Below are 15,118 nucleotides of genomic sequence, written 5' to 3'. Positions count from 1 at the left end.
ATTGGATGTTATAATGTGTTATAAAAAATAAAAAATAAAAAATTATGACTAAATATTTATAGACAATTTCCATTTTTCCATGTATAACAACCTAAATTTGGGACAGGATAAGCAGTATAATTATTCAGAGCCAGCATATTTATATATAGATAGATTACAGATCTGTGCACATTCCATCAGATTGCTTTTTATATGTTGTTTTTTTGCAGCGTAGAGTATTATATCCAATCACACACATTTCTGTTGAGCTTATGAACGCTATGGCCAATCAGAGGTGTTTAGATTAGTCAGTGAGTTTCTAAAATGTATCATTTATATACAGTTGGTTATTATTGGTTACAGTTTAAAATATTTTGACTGCAAGTAATTGGTTAAATTTAAGCATTTGGCATTACAGACAACTCAGATACAATTAATAAGGTAATTATAAAAACTGCACTGATGAATGTAAAAAAAACATGCTCCTGGAAATCAAAAAGGGAGCAAATATTAACCCTTAATGGAAATGTTAATTTCTGACCCTGACAGGGACACGTTAAAATGATCAAAACTGACAGTGAAGACATTTATCATGTTAACAAAAATTATATTTTAAAAAATGCTTTTACTTTCTATTCATCAAAGAATACTAAAAATATATATATTTCAGTATTTTTGATTGAATAAATGCAGCACTGATGAGCATAAAAGACTTTAAATAAAAAACATGTGAAGTCAGTATGTGTGTGTGAGCGGTGCTAGATTAGTCAGAATGCAATGTGTGCAGAGAAAGCTCATTTAAATTGGCTAATTGGACTAATACCATGCAAGCCTATGTTTAAAGATAAATTAAAGTTTGCTATGCTGAATAACTCCTAGTTGCATTTCTCTCCTATTGTGTTAATGTCAATACAAATACGCAAAATGCTTATTTTTGACTGTTGGACCACTCCAAAGTTAAACCTCTTAAAATTAGCCTAATAGAATTGTGTGTAATCCCATCCAAACTGTCTGTTTCTCCTGATCTTACTGATAATCTCTGGATTTCGATTCCTTGGGTCTTTAATACTTTCTCAAATGTTTAACTTATTTGCAATTGCAACCCAGATTGTCTTCATTTCAGTCATAACTCTATCCATTTATGACATTCTTTACATTTAAAACACGCATTACAATTTTTTTATCTACATAATCAGGTCTAGGTCATTACAAGCAAATTCATCAGAATAAACAAAGTAAACTTTTAGAGAGTTTGACAATTTAATATAGGCAAAATTTTCTTATTACACTACGGATCAGTGTTTCCACTCAATTACAAGATAATTTACTAGATAACTAAAACTAATATCGAAATTGCAATAAAGCTCACTACGCTTATCAAATCGCAAAAGGCTGTGATTGATTATACTTAATTTAATAAATTGTTGAACTTATTGAAATTTAATTACAATGGAGTAAAAAAAAATCAGAAATATTTTATTTTAATTGTAATATATTACTGTTTTAGGAATAATTAGTAATAATAAATTAGTTGTTATATATTTTATATATATAAATTGTGCTTCCTAACATATTAAAAATATTATGAATCAACTTAAATACATTAAGTTACACCATCAAAACTAAATTAAATGGTTTGACCAAGTAGAAGGTCAAACCAGTTGCAGGTCTTTTTACAGTGAAGTATGCATGCAGAAGGCTGTGCAGGCCGAACTGACCACCCTGTGAAGTGGACAACGCTGGAACTAATTACATTACCATCACAAAACCATCCAAACAGTCCAGAAGAAAAACAATGCGCTTAAAGAGAATTCAAAGAATTCCAATAGAACTCCAACACTTCACGTCCACATAAGCAGGAACATGTATTTTATATGAGCAACTTTTTACAGCCATACAGGAATCTCCTGATTATATGTCTTCAGTTTCATGCAAGCATTGTAATTGAAATTAAAATTGTTACTTGTTGAACATAGCTGCTGAACAACCCATTGCATCCCTTCCATCCAGCTGTTTTTGTTCAGCTGTTAAGTGCTGTTTCTTTTAAACATTACTGTTAGACACGGTTTTGCATTCACTGTGAATATTTACAAAATGAAAACATTTTAAACACACAATATAGAAGGTTATGCATAGTTATGCAGGTTTTGTCAGCAATTGGTCAGACACACAGATAGTTCCACCCCCAAATTCATGGATTAGCACAGAATGGAACGGTTAAGCAACAAGAGTAGTTTGGCCCAACCGTTCTCATTTCTTAGCCATTCCATTCTGTGCTGATCTGGCCCAACCAGTGCGGATTTCCACTTTGTAGTGTAATCGTGGCATGCCAAACCAAGCTCTAGTGGAAATCGTTTGTTCCCTTTTTTTAGAAACATCTGGCTCGACAAACATTTGGCTGTTTTAAACTAAAGCATGAGTTTGGGTGCAGAACTAGGCTGTGTCTCTGACCAATTGGCGACGAAGGCTGTGTTCAGGAAACTTGTCTGAAAACAATCATTGGTTTGCAGTTCTGTGGAAAAGCAACTGAAGATGCTGTTGTCAGGCTGGTTGGGATCCTCAAGCAAAGTTAAAGTTTTGATAGCACAAATCAACCTACCAATGGCTACTAAAACAATATACACTTCAGCTTTAATACACATTGGTGAACAACACTAGCTGAACAAACTAGAGAAAGACATATAAGGTGTTTAATTTTTCTAATACTACAAGAACTAAGATGATATATATATAAAGGAAATTAGAAGTGTAACAACGTTGTGATTTAAGGCTGGAATACACTACACAACTTTTATAAGCATCATACACTGAGGATCACACAACAACAACAACAACAAACTCAAGCAGTAACGTGCCTTCTTGTCGACATTATTTGTGTTATAAAATCAGCTTAAAATATCAAATACAGTGCCCTCCATAAGTATTGGAACAGTAAAGACAAAATTGCTCTGTTGGCTGTGAAGTCAAGACATTTGCAAACACGATTAAAAAATGAATATGAGACAAAACTACAGAATTTCACATTTTATTATTGGGTGATCCAACACATAGATGTTTTTCCAGTTAAGAAATTCAGCACTTTAAGAGTTTCATCCCTCTATCTGATGTGAGCATAAGTATTGGAACAGTTGCCTCACAGGTCTTTCTAAGTGATCAGCTGTCTACTGTTGCATTAATTCTTCAGATATTAAAAGCAGCGAATGTGTCGCATCAGTTATATCCATTACTTCTGTATTCTGAATATTGCATTCGATGATGACACACACAAACCAGGACGAAGATGAGGGAGCTGAATTTGAGAGAAAAGCAAGCAATTTGGATGCTAAAAGAAAAGAGGAAGTCAGTTAGAGCTACAGCAAAAACAAAGGGCATGGAGAAATCAAGAGTTTGGAAACCACCAGCGACACCAGCAACCAACAATGACCTGATCGGCTGAGAAAACAACAGTAGTTGATGACGGACAAATCATAAAAGCTGTGAAAATTAATCCTAAAAAGACGTGTCTGTAAAATCACCAACAACTTCCAGAAAGCTGGGGTGATGCTCTGACAATCTACTGTCCTCAGGAGACTTTGACACAGAATTAAACTCCAACGGTGGTAATGGCGGCGCGATGGTCGGTTGCAGCGGCTCACGGCTCTCCTTTTCGGTGCTCTTTATTGTTGTTTTTGTATGTCTTTGTTGTTTGTTTGTGCACCACCGGCTGCGTGAATGCACACTACACTCGTCAGGATCTCATAGATATCGGAAAACTACATCAGACACCGACATCCAGGGTTTTTCTTCACGTACAAAATATCCCTGACGAGATAGCGAGACCGGCGGGTTCTCCGTGGATTGGTGTCGGCTCTAGAAGGCGGTGCAGACGGAGGAGGGAGAGGAAGCAGAGAAGAGGCTGCAGGTCTGGTGTTATGCTAAGGCTAAGGAAACAACCGCACAAGCCACCTCTGCCGAGTCTGTATCTCGCTAACGCAAGATCCCTGGTAAATAAAATGGATTATCTAGAACTACAACTCGCTGGAAATTGTTATGTTCGAGACTGCTGCTTATTGATCATAACAGAAACCTGGCTATACCCGGATATACCCGACGCTAGCATGCAGCTAGCAGGTCGGACTTTGCTACGCTGGGATAGAAAAAAAGACTCTGGTAAAAGTAGAGGAGGGGGGCTTTGTGTTTATGTACATGACAACTGGTGTAACAACGGGACAATCATCGATAAACACTGTTCCCCGGACCTTGAGTACATGTCTGTAAGATGCCGGCCTTTTTTTCTACCAAGAGAACTAACAGCGGTGATCGTTACAGCTGTGTACATCCCACCCGACGCCAACGTAAACATTGCCCTCTCTCTCCTGCTGAACACCATGTACGAACAGCAGCGGGCTTATCCTGATGGAGTTCATATAATTGCAGGAGACTTTAATAAGGCCAATTTGAAATCTGTACTCCCGAAATTTTATCAGTATGTGAAGTGTTCGACCAAAGGAGAGAACACTCTGGATCATGTTTATTCCAACATCAAGCACGCGTACAGAGCCATAACCCTCCCCCACCTTGGCCAGTCAGATAATCTTTCCCTCTTGCTCTCCCCAGCCTACACTCCCCTTATTCGCAGCACCCGGCCCACTACAAAATCTGTAACGATCTGGCCTGACAATGCACTCTTCAAACTGAAGGATTGCTTCGAACAGACAGACTGAGACATGTTTGAACATCAGGACCTGGAAACATTCACAGAAGTGGTGTTAGACTACATCAAGTTTTGCATTGGGAATGTGACTGTAGACAAAAACATCCAGGTTTTTCCAAATCAGAAACCCTGGATGACTAGCCAGGTCCGCAGACTCCTCAAAGCCCGCGATGCTGCCTTCAGGTCAGGCGACAGAGCCCTGTACAGTGCTGCCCGAACCGACTTGAAAAAAGGAATCAAAAAAGCCAAGACGGACTATAAGAGGTGCTAAGGGCATGTGCCCCCCAGCACGCCCCCATTTTCACTGTAATCTTCAACCTCTCCTTAGCCCAGGCAGTTATCCCATCCTGTCTAAAATCTGCCACAATCATCCCAGTACCGAAGAAGTCTCCCATTACTAGCTTGAACGATTATCGTCCTGTGGCCCTCACTCCGGTAATCATGAAGTGCTTTGAGAGACTGGTTTTTTGTTATATTAAGGACTACCTCCCCCCAGACTTCGACCCCTATCAGTTTGCATATCGTACGAAAAGGTCCACAGAGGATGCTATCGCCTTAGCCCTTCATGCTGTGCTGGGCCACCTGGAGCATCGGCAGAGCTATGTTCGGATGCTCTTCATGGACTACAGCTCAGGTTTTAATACAATCATTCCCGACATACTGATCAGTAAACTGGACATTCTTGGCCTTCCCCCTCTTATATGTGCCTGGATTAAAGACTTCCTCACTCAGTTTGTGAGACTTGGCCCACATCTGTCATCCTTCCGTACGCTGTGCATCGGTTCCCCACAGGGCTGTGTGCTGAGCCCCTTCCTGTACTGTCTTTACACCCATGACTGTACTCCGTCCTATGACAGTAACCTCGTTGTGAAGTTTGCCGATGACACCACAGTGGTCGGACTCGTTTCAAGGGGTGATGAAACAGCATACAGGGAGGAGGTCCTGAACCTGGGAACCTGGTGCTCAGAGAATAACCTAGCTCTGAACACCAAGAAAACCAAAGAGCTCATTGTTGACTTCAGGAGGCAAAGCACCGACTTAGCCCCACTCTACATGAATGGCGAGTGTGTTGAGAGGGTCCATACTTTCCGGTTTCTCGGCGTCCTTATCTCAGACGACATCTCATAGTCAGTGAATATCACAGCGATCATTAAGAGGGCCCAGCAGAGATTGCACTTCCTGAGAGTTCTCAGGAAGCACAACCTGGACCCCAGCCTGTTATTGATCTTCTACCGTGCGTCCATTGAGAGCTTACTGTCATATTGCATTATGGTATGGTACAGTAGCTGCACCATGGCAGACAGAGAGAGGCTTCAGAGGGTAGTCAAAGCAGCTCAAAAGATCATCGGCTGCCCTCTCTCCTCCCTGCTGGACATTTACACCTCCCGCTGCCTTAGCAGAGCTGAGAATATCATTAAGGACAGTTACCATCCTGCTTCCGATCTGTTCAACCTGTTGCCCTCAGGAAGGTGCTACAGGTGCATCAGAACGAGGACAAATAGATTTAAGAACAGCTTTTTCCCAAAAGCTATTACCATTCTTAATTCACGAATACACTGACTCCATACTCGCTCATAAATGGACTGACTTAAATTACACTGGACTTTATGCTACATATATTCTCATGGTGCAATATCATTTATTTATACATTTATATACTTCTGGTATATTTATTTATTATTATTTTTCTCAATGTGCAATACCTTGACAGTTGAATGTGAATATCCACCTTGTTTATATTAATCAAAGTGTAATAACTCTTTCATAATTGCTGTGGAATACCACCTGTAAATATATCTCGTTCTACCACAGAGCATTTTACCCCCACCTCATCCTATACCCTTCTTATCCCTTATTTGCACTACTATTTATTGTTATCCATAGTTATTTACTGAACTTACTTATTGTTTTTTGTACTGGAAATATATTTTTACATGTTTGCACTGAGTAGGGAGATGCTCTTAAAAAATCTCACCGTACATAAATGCATATTGTATGTGTGTGCAGTGACAATAAAAGGCATTCATTCATTCATTCATTCATTGAAAAGTATTTCAAAGGATGAGACCAAGAGTCTGGTGATGTCTATGGGTCCCAGACTCACTGCTGTGATTGTGCACAAGGGATCTGCAACTAAATAATAGCTTTTAATCTTTTATATCTGTCTTATGTTCAACTGTCCCAATACTTATGCTCACATCAATGAGTGGGATGAACTCTAAAAGTGCTGTTCTTTTTATTTGGTAAAACATATGTGTTGAAATGGCTAATAATAAAATGTGACATTCTGTAGTTTTGCCTCATATTCATCTTTTAATCGCATTTGCAAATGTCTTGACTCCACAATGGAGGGCACTGTATGTCTGATATCTTCAGACTGGATGGAATCATAGAATCTGAAGTTAAAATTGGAGCCTGTACCCATCATAAACTACTAAATTTTCTGACTGCTGAAAATTTGCATACCGCCTTTTGGCAACTTGTGTTGACGCATCCAGACTTCAAATCAGGCAAAAGTGGTGTATTCCGGTTATTTCTTGAATTAATATGTTATGTTCTCCTTTTTTATAACTTACTGCCCGTGTCTGAAAGTTTGCAAAAAATAAAATAGAAATCAACACTTCTCAAAGGTTACTAGAGTTTTTTTTTTTTTTTTTTTTAGTTTGTTTGTTTGTTTTCTCGATTGACACAAGGCCAGAGATTCAAGCATGTTTGAAAATGCAATCTGTCCCGATGCTTTTACTGTCCTTTTTCACATCACAATGGACAAAATGATACGGCATCCTGATGCATGAAGCTCTTCATTTGTTTCTGAATAGAAGGTTGTGAAACCTCAGGGAGGATATAACGACAATAAATATAGCCTACATCACTGGTTGTAATAAAGTGCATACTACATTGAAACTAATAACTTTATTGCATTGTATGTCTCTTACAACGAAGGTCTTTGCGGACTCGGACATCATGATCGACATGTCTTATCATCGCATAAACCAGGATACATCAAATAAATCTGATTGCAAAGTGTAAGCAAACTGAGTGAACACACGTGTCGCACTTGAACAATGTTACAAGACCACACAGTTACATTCATTACAAAAGAACCAAGCTATTAGCAGAATCCTCCGTTTCTCGTTGCACACTTCTGACTTTAAAATACCAACAGTGCGAATGCTATCTGAGCAGCACGTTAATGCACATCCATACATTAACTAGATATGAGACAAACACTCAGCTGCTTGACTTACCTTCCAGATCCAGGCCATCTTAAAACTGAATAATAGCTCGCAGTGCTGAAGTGCTCGTGCCTGTCTATAGACGGAAAGGCCAGTATTGGCGGATTAATGATTGATTTATATGCGCCATGGATGTCCGACGTTCGTGCTGCGATGAAATATTTCAGTAAATTGTGGAGTACCGTTATTCACGCTCTATTCCCTGATCTACAGAGCTCGGGTGGACGTGCGCTCCTATTGGCTCATATCTATGAGAGCCCCGCCCCCTTCATCATGTGACTGGCATTTAATTCCTGTGCTGTTCAGCGCACTCTAATGTACAGAATAGCCAGTGTGGATGACAGACAGCAATTAACTTCACTATTGTTACAAAGAGAGTAGGCCTATATACATGCAGTAAAAATGATTTATCATTGTCTGTTTAGATTTACTTGAGCTCACTGTATAGCCTAATAATTATTGCTTATTAAAACACAAAATACACTGTTTTAAGAGGTAACTTAAAAATGTAAAAACATTAACATAACTAAATAAACGTGGTTACAAAAAAGGTTAGAGGTAGATAGATAGATAGATAGATAGATAGATAGATAGATAGATAGATAGATAGATAGATAGATAGATATGTTCACAAGTAAATGCTAACAAATGCTAAGCATCTAAAACTCAAAGGAACCATTAGGTTGAATTTGAAAAAAAAAAACAATTGTGTATGTAATTTAATATGAAGGTACCATAAAAATAATGGTCAAAGTTTGAATGAAATGTGCAGATGTGTACTCAAGCTAAACTAGGCCACAGTAACATGAAACAGTGAGAATTGCGGTTGATTCTACATGATTACACAGCATTCAAGGTCAACCAGTGTGCAGCATAATGCAGCTCTGGCTCTGTGTTAATTCGGGCATTGTGAGGTTCTCTGAGATGGATTCTGAATGATGATCTCTCTTGGGCTCTGTAATTCTCTGCCTGTGCTGACAGACTCAACAATGCAGCTATGCCAGAGAAAGTTCCCTCTTAAAGGGATAGTTCACCCAAAAATGTAAATTCTGTCATCATTTACTCACATTACAGGTTGTTCCAAAACTGTATGAGTTTCTTTCTTGTGCTGCGCACAAAAGAAGATATTTTGAAGAATGTTGGTAACCAAACAGTTAGCCATTGACTTCATTAGTATAGAAAAACTATGAAATTGTCACTTTTGTGTGAACTATACCTTTAGATTTTCAAGCATTTCATGATAAAAATAATGGAATGGAATGCTAATATTTTCAAAATACTTCCAGTAGCAGCTTGCACAAGGCTGTGAATATTCATTTTTTGTTTTTGATTACAAAGTAATTAAGGCTCATAATGCTACATTTAGAAACAGAGAGAGACAGAGTTAATAAAAACGCAGCTATGACCTCTTCAAAGATATATCACTGCACGGTCCTATTCTCAACCACTATTTTCACCAGCCTTAAAGGAATAGTTCACCCAAAAAGTGAAAATGTACTCATCTTTATTGGCCATCCAAAATGTAGATGAATTTCATCATCAGAACAGATTTGGAGAAATGTACCATTACATCTCTTGCTCACTAAAGGATCCTCTGCAGTGAATGGGTGCCGTACAGTAGCTATCGACTTCCATTGTCTGAAAAGAAGTCTATGGCTTATAAAAACATTCTTCAAAATATATTATTTTGTGTTCAGCAGAAGAAAGAAACTCATACAGGTTTGGAACAACTTGCTGAGGACAAAATTTTTATTTTTGGATGAAGCGATGTAGAGACATGTAGTTCAAAAGTTTTTGCTCTTATGCTCTTTTGCTCTTACGAGTCTCTTATGCTCACCAATTCTGATGATGATATGAGGAAAGGCTTTCCCTGCGAACTGTTTTGTCCAGAATCATGCACAGAATCTGTACAGAATCATGGGTAGTTTTTCACCAGAAATTCTACTATTAAACATGATTATTTTAAAAAATAAGTAGAAATCTCTTTCTTTTTTAAATCAAAATGTTATTAAATAACTTGATCTTCCAGTGACAGACTTCCCTCCGATGATGCATGCAGGATTTCTAAAATCATCTCACATTCAGATCTCCAACCATTCAATCAACAATGAAATAAAACCAAGTCCCCACCTTACAATTTCTTTTTCGATAATCTGTTTCTCATGAAATTAAGAAATTATCTTGTTACTTCAGTTACAACACAAGTTTAAAGTGAATGGGCAACCTCATGTGCATTGCCTATCAGACGCCATTCCAAAAACCACTATCATTGCCTTAACTTATCAAATGTAAGTGCTAAAATATTTAGTGCTTCCCTTCTTCAGCTGCGCAGCATTAAAACACCAGTCCCAAGTCTCTTTACAGCAATAAGGTTTGATAGCAACCCGCATAGAGTCACAATAAAACTGCAAAAAATAAAATAAACATAAAATTTTATTGACTTTGATTGGTTATACTCACCTCTTCACCAAGTCCCTCTGTTAATAATCAGATCAAATTCCCCATTGTTAGTCACTTCCAAAGCCTAGACTACTAAATCATAAGACAGACTAGTTTTAGCACACACTTGTTCCAGTTTCCTCGTTGGCTGCACAGTACTTTTCATCATTTTCATAAAAGTATCATAATTTCCATATTCCATTAACGCTCATATAACAAAACATTTCATTCAGAGAAAACATTGCCAGCACAAAATGAAATGTCTAGAATAAGACATGCAGAAAGAAATATTATTTTAGGACTGAGCCTAGAGACCTAATGTTCAGTGGAAACAAACAAAACCAAGAACTAACATCTGTCACGGAACACTTAGAGCACCGTGGAAAGACGAGGTCTGGGTCCAAATGCAGGTAAGGATCTCTTTAATATGAAACAAAAAGGCCAACAAGGCAAAACAAAACAGGTTCAGAAACGGGATACATAAAACAGCAACACAGTGCATGTATCCCCAGAGTTCAACAAACACTACAACAAATACAATAAATTACAACTGATTCACCCAGAGAGAACAGCGGGAGTGTGGTGTATAAATAGTCCATGACAATGGGGAACAGCTGGGAGTGTAATTTATGACAGGTGTGTGTGATATGCGACAGGTGTGTGGAGTTAGGGGAATGGAGTCCGGGAGGACGGGAGATGGTGACCTCTGGTGGAGACAGGAAGAACTGCAGAGCCCGGACTCATGACAACATCAAGCTGACCCACATGGCTGAATGTGTATTTTTCTCTGTATAGAGAGTGAAGCTGTGTTAAACAGAATTGAGCCTCAAGCAAGCTTTAAGAAAAGCTCAATTAATAACTAGATGAGAAAAAGGCCACAGGAAAAAAATAATTTGTTTTAGGGCTGTGCCCTAATTTTACAGTAGATTACGATTTTGCATATTGTTATAGCATATTATTTCAAAATGATCATTGGGTTTAAGATAAATATATATAATATATATATATATATATATATATATATATATATATATATATATATATACACACACACACCTATATACGTATACATTTTTGTATGTTTTAATGTGGGTTTGGATTCTTGGATAAAGAAACATGCATTATAAAGCAACTGATATAATGAAAATTGCATACTTGTCAGGATATTCAGAGTGAAGTCATTATCAAACTGTTTGTAGCCTGAAGTAGTTGTTTATTTGATGGTGGTAAACTAGATTAAACAATAGAGAGGGTAAATCTATCACTTTGAACTTTGCTTTAAGGTGTTTCATGTAGTAATTAGTACTGCATCCCTACTCCATCCACAACAATTAAAGGGATAGTTCACCCAAAATTAACATTCTGTCATCATCTACTCATCCTCATGTAATTCCAAACCCCTATGAATGACTGTCTTCTGTGGAATGCAAAAATATAAGTTTTGAATAATGTGCTAGTCGCTCTTTTCCATGTAATTACAAAGAATAGGAACCGAAGCTTCTAAGATGCAATCTTTTTGCAATCAGTCCATGCTAAAGTTTTCTGAACTCGTACTATAGCTTTAGGAGAGAAGAAGTGATTTCCGTGAACAGAATGCATAATGCAGTTGCTCCAATATTAGCAGGGCTGTGATTATTTATTAATTCATTCATTAATTCACTTTCTGTTTTTGCTCCTCCAATGAAAATAATTCCAAATGCAGCCAAAGCGAAATTAATCACACCTCTGAGCAACACACAGCAGTTGTGTTTCAACCCTGAATAAATCAGTGTTTTAGGATGAATTGCTTGAGTGAATCATTTTTATTTGGCAATCAATTTATAACCAGTTTACATGACAGTATTTACTCATACACATCCATCAAAATGCAGTACATTAGTTAAACAGATCTACAACAATCATCATTTAAATCATTAAAATAATTTAAAAGCTTTTCAAACCAAGTAGAAATTCAATGTTTCGTTAACTTTAAACATTAAACATGGATCGATTATAAACGCCACATTTGGTTGCCATCTTTATCTATTAAAACAAATGTGTGTGTGTGTGTGTGTGTGCACCTGGTATTCATCACGTCCTGGGGACCAAATGTCCCCACAAGGATAGTAATACCAGTAAATCTTAATCTTGTGGGGACATTTTTTGGTCCCCATGAGGAAACAGGCTTATAAATCATACAGCATAAAGTTTTTTGAAAATCTAAAAATGCAGCATGTTTCCTGTGAGGGCTAAGTTTAGGTGTAGGGTTGGTGTAGGGCAATAGCACATACAGATTGTACAGTATAAAAACCATTACGCCTATGGAGAGTCCCCATAAAACATGGAAACCCAACATGTGTGTGTGTGTGTGTGTGTGTGTTTGATATTTTCAGTAAGATTAACTTTCATACCTAAAGACTTACAAAGAAAGCTGTTCAAAATAAGTAAAAAAAAAACATCTATTTTTCCTCTTTTTATCTTTAATGAGTTTTATTAAGTAAATGCAATAATACCTTTTATAGAGCTAATTAATATTTGAATAACATTTCAAGATTTATATATTTTTAGTAATATTTCTTAGGCTTACTTGATTATCCATTCATCATTTTTTAGAAAAATCATGTTCAAATGCATGCATCATACGACACAACAGGCTTTTCATGTAAATAAGACAAATTACTGGGATACAATCTAGAGTGATGATGAATATAAAAGGATATATTTATAGTGTGCCTCCTTATAATGTGCCTCCAGGAGCAGAGTTCCTGTGCTATGCTATCATTGCTCTGAGCTGAATAGTGTTTGAGGAGTTAGTCAGTGCATCGACTGTTGCAAATATTTTGACATCAGATTAAAGGGCCGTACACAAAAAAAAAAAGTAAACAAATTTGATTTAAACAAGCTTTTGGTTGACGTTCCTCTCGGTGGATCACTTCTGTACTGTAGAAGACAATGATCATCAGGAACCTCACTACATTTTTAATATTTGTTATAATCTTTTTACAATTCATTTAAATAATCCTGCATTGTAGAAATGTATTAAAAGTACAAATAAATTATTATTAAGTCTTAAGGCTACAAGTATAATAATCACAAGTATACAAGTAATCTACAAGTAAGTATAAGAATCAATATAGCATCTCACACTGTGGGAAATTGCTTTATTATATAATTAAACAGTGTTAAAAATCCCTTTCGATAGATCACATTTGCTGGAACTTTGGCATTGGTAATAAGATGTGGAAGGTGGATTTGGCTCTGTCTCTGAAAGGATGGCCTTCGTTTGGCTCTTAAATTTGCAGCAAAGACTGGGGATATGCAATTCATCAGCCTTGCATGAAGGCTGCATTCTGTTATGGTTTTCAATTAATAATATTTTAGATTAAAGATAATAACATTATAAGTCTAAATGAATAAACAGCCTCCAGTTTATCCAAGACCAGGTTAAAGTAAGTGTTGTAAGAAACCTCCATCTAACAATCATAAAAACTGTCTTTTATCTAGCCAGGTTCATCCCAACATCTAGCTGTCCTCACATCATTAAGCCGCTGGACTGACAGGACCACCCTCACATTACATAATGGTCTTGGAGCACCTTTCACCCTCCAAGGAAATGCTCGTTTTTTGGAAACACTACAGCAGCCTCTTCAAGAGAGGAGTTCACGAGGCAAACCATTGAAGTGGCTGTCAGGTGCCGTTCCTAGGGGTCTTCCATCAGGACATGGAGATGGAGAATCTCCTTTTCAAAAAGGACACTCTGGAGATCAAACTGACTGACTTTGGGCGAGAGGTCTTGCTGAAAAGATCTTTTTCAAGAACCACTTTGATATGTATTGTCCCTCAAACCTGTAGTTTGGAACTTAAAATCAGTTAACATCATATGGGTTGCTGTCATAACCAGCTATTTTAATCTCATGAAAGAAAATAATGAGAAAGATGTTTGTTGACTGTTTTAGTTTTGCCAGTGTTCTACATGCAATATTTTATTACAACCAGAATTCCGGAACTGTTGGGACATTTTTTTTTTATTATTTGAATAAAATGAAAACTAAAAGACTTTCAAATCACATGAGCCAGTATTTTTTACACAATAGAACTTAGATAACATAATTGTTTAAACTGATACATTTTTAAATTTTATGCACAAAATGAGCTCATTTCAAATTTGATGCCTGCTACAGGTCTCAAAATAGTTGGGACGGGGGCATGTTTATCATGGTGTAGCACCTCCTCTTCTTTTCAAAACAGTTTGAAGACATCTGGGCATCGAGGTTATGAGTTTCTGGAGTTTTGGTCCCTTTCTTGCCTGATATAGGTTTCCAGCGGCTGAAGAGTTTGTGGTCGTCTTTTACATATGTTTCATTTAATGATGTGCCAAATGTTCTCTATAGGTGAGAGATCTGGACTGCAGGCAGGCCAATTCAGCACCCGGACTCTTCTACTACGAAGCCATGCTGTTGTAATAGCTGCAGTATGTGGTTTTTGCATTGTCCTGCTGAAATACATGTCATCTGGGGGGTGCATATGTTGCTCTTAAACCTTTATACCTTCCAAAACATGCAAGCTGCCCATACCGTATGCACTTATGCACCCCCATACCATCAGGGATGCTGGCATTTGAACTGAACGCTGATAACACGTTGGAAGGTCTCCCTCATCTTTAGCCTGGAGGACACGGTGTCTGTGATTTTCAACAAGAATGTCAAATTTGGACTCGTCTGACCATAGAACACTTTTCCACTTTGAAACAGTCCATTTTAAATTAGCCTTGGCCCACAGGACATGACAGCGC

At 37.5% G+C, this 15,118-nt stretch overlaps 1 protein-coding gene across 1 annotated transcript in view; it reads right to left on the bottom strand.

Annotated features, from left to right (window-relative positions):
• Window positions 1–8,131, bottom strand: part of st6galnac3 (ST6 (alpha-N-acetyl-neuraminyl-2,3-beta-galactosyl-1,3)-N-acetylgalactosaminide alpha-2,6-sialyltransferase 3) — a 108,100-nt gene extending 99,969 nt beyond the window's left edge. Inside the window, exon 1 of the mRNA XM_079380293.1 lies at window positions 7,921–8,131. Within this exon, the coding sequence (XP_079236419.1) occupies window positions 7,921–7,938 (18 nt within the window). The 5' untranslated portion in view covers window positions 7,939–8,131. The remainder of the gene's footprint in view (window positions 1–7,920) is intronic.
• Between the last annotated feature and the right edge of the window lie 6,987 nt (window positions 8,132–15,118).

The sequence above is a fragment of the Barbus barbus genome (assembly GCF_936440315.1).
Source record: "Barbus barbus genome assembly, chromosome: 26".
NCBI classification, from domain to species: Eukaryota; Metazoa; Chordata; class Actinopteri; order Cypriniformes; family Cyprinidae; genus Barbus; species Barbus barbus.
The sequence above is the reverse complement of the archived record's forward strand: the minus strand, read 5'-3'. Positions and strand labels throughout refer to the sequence as shown.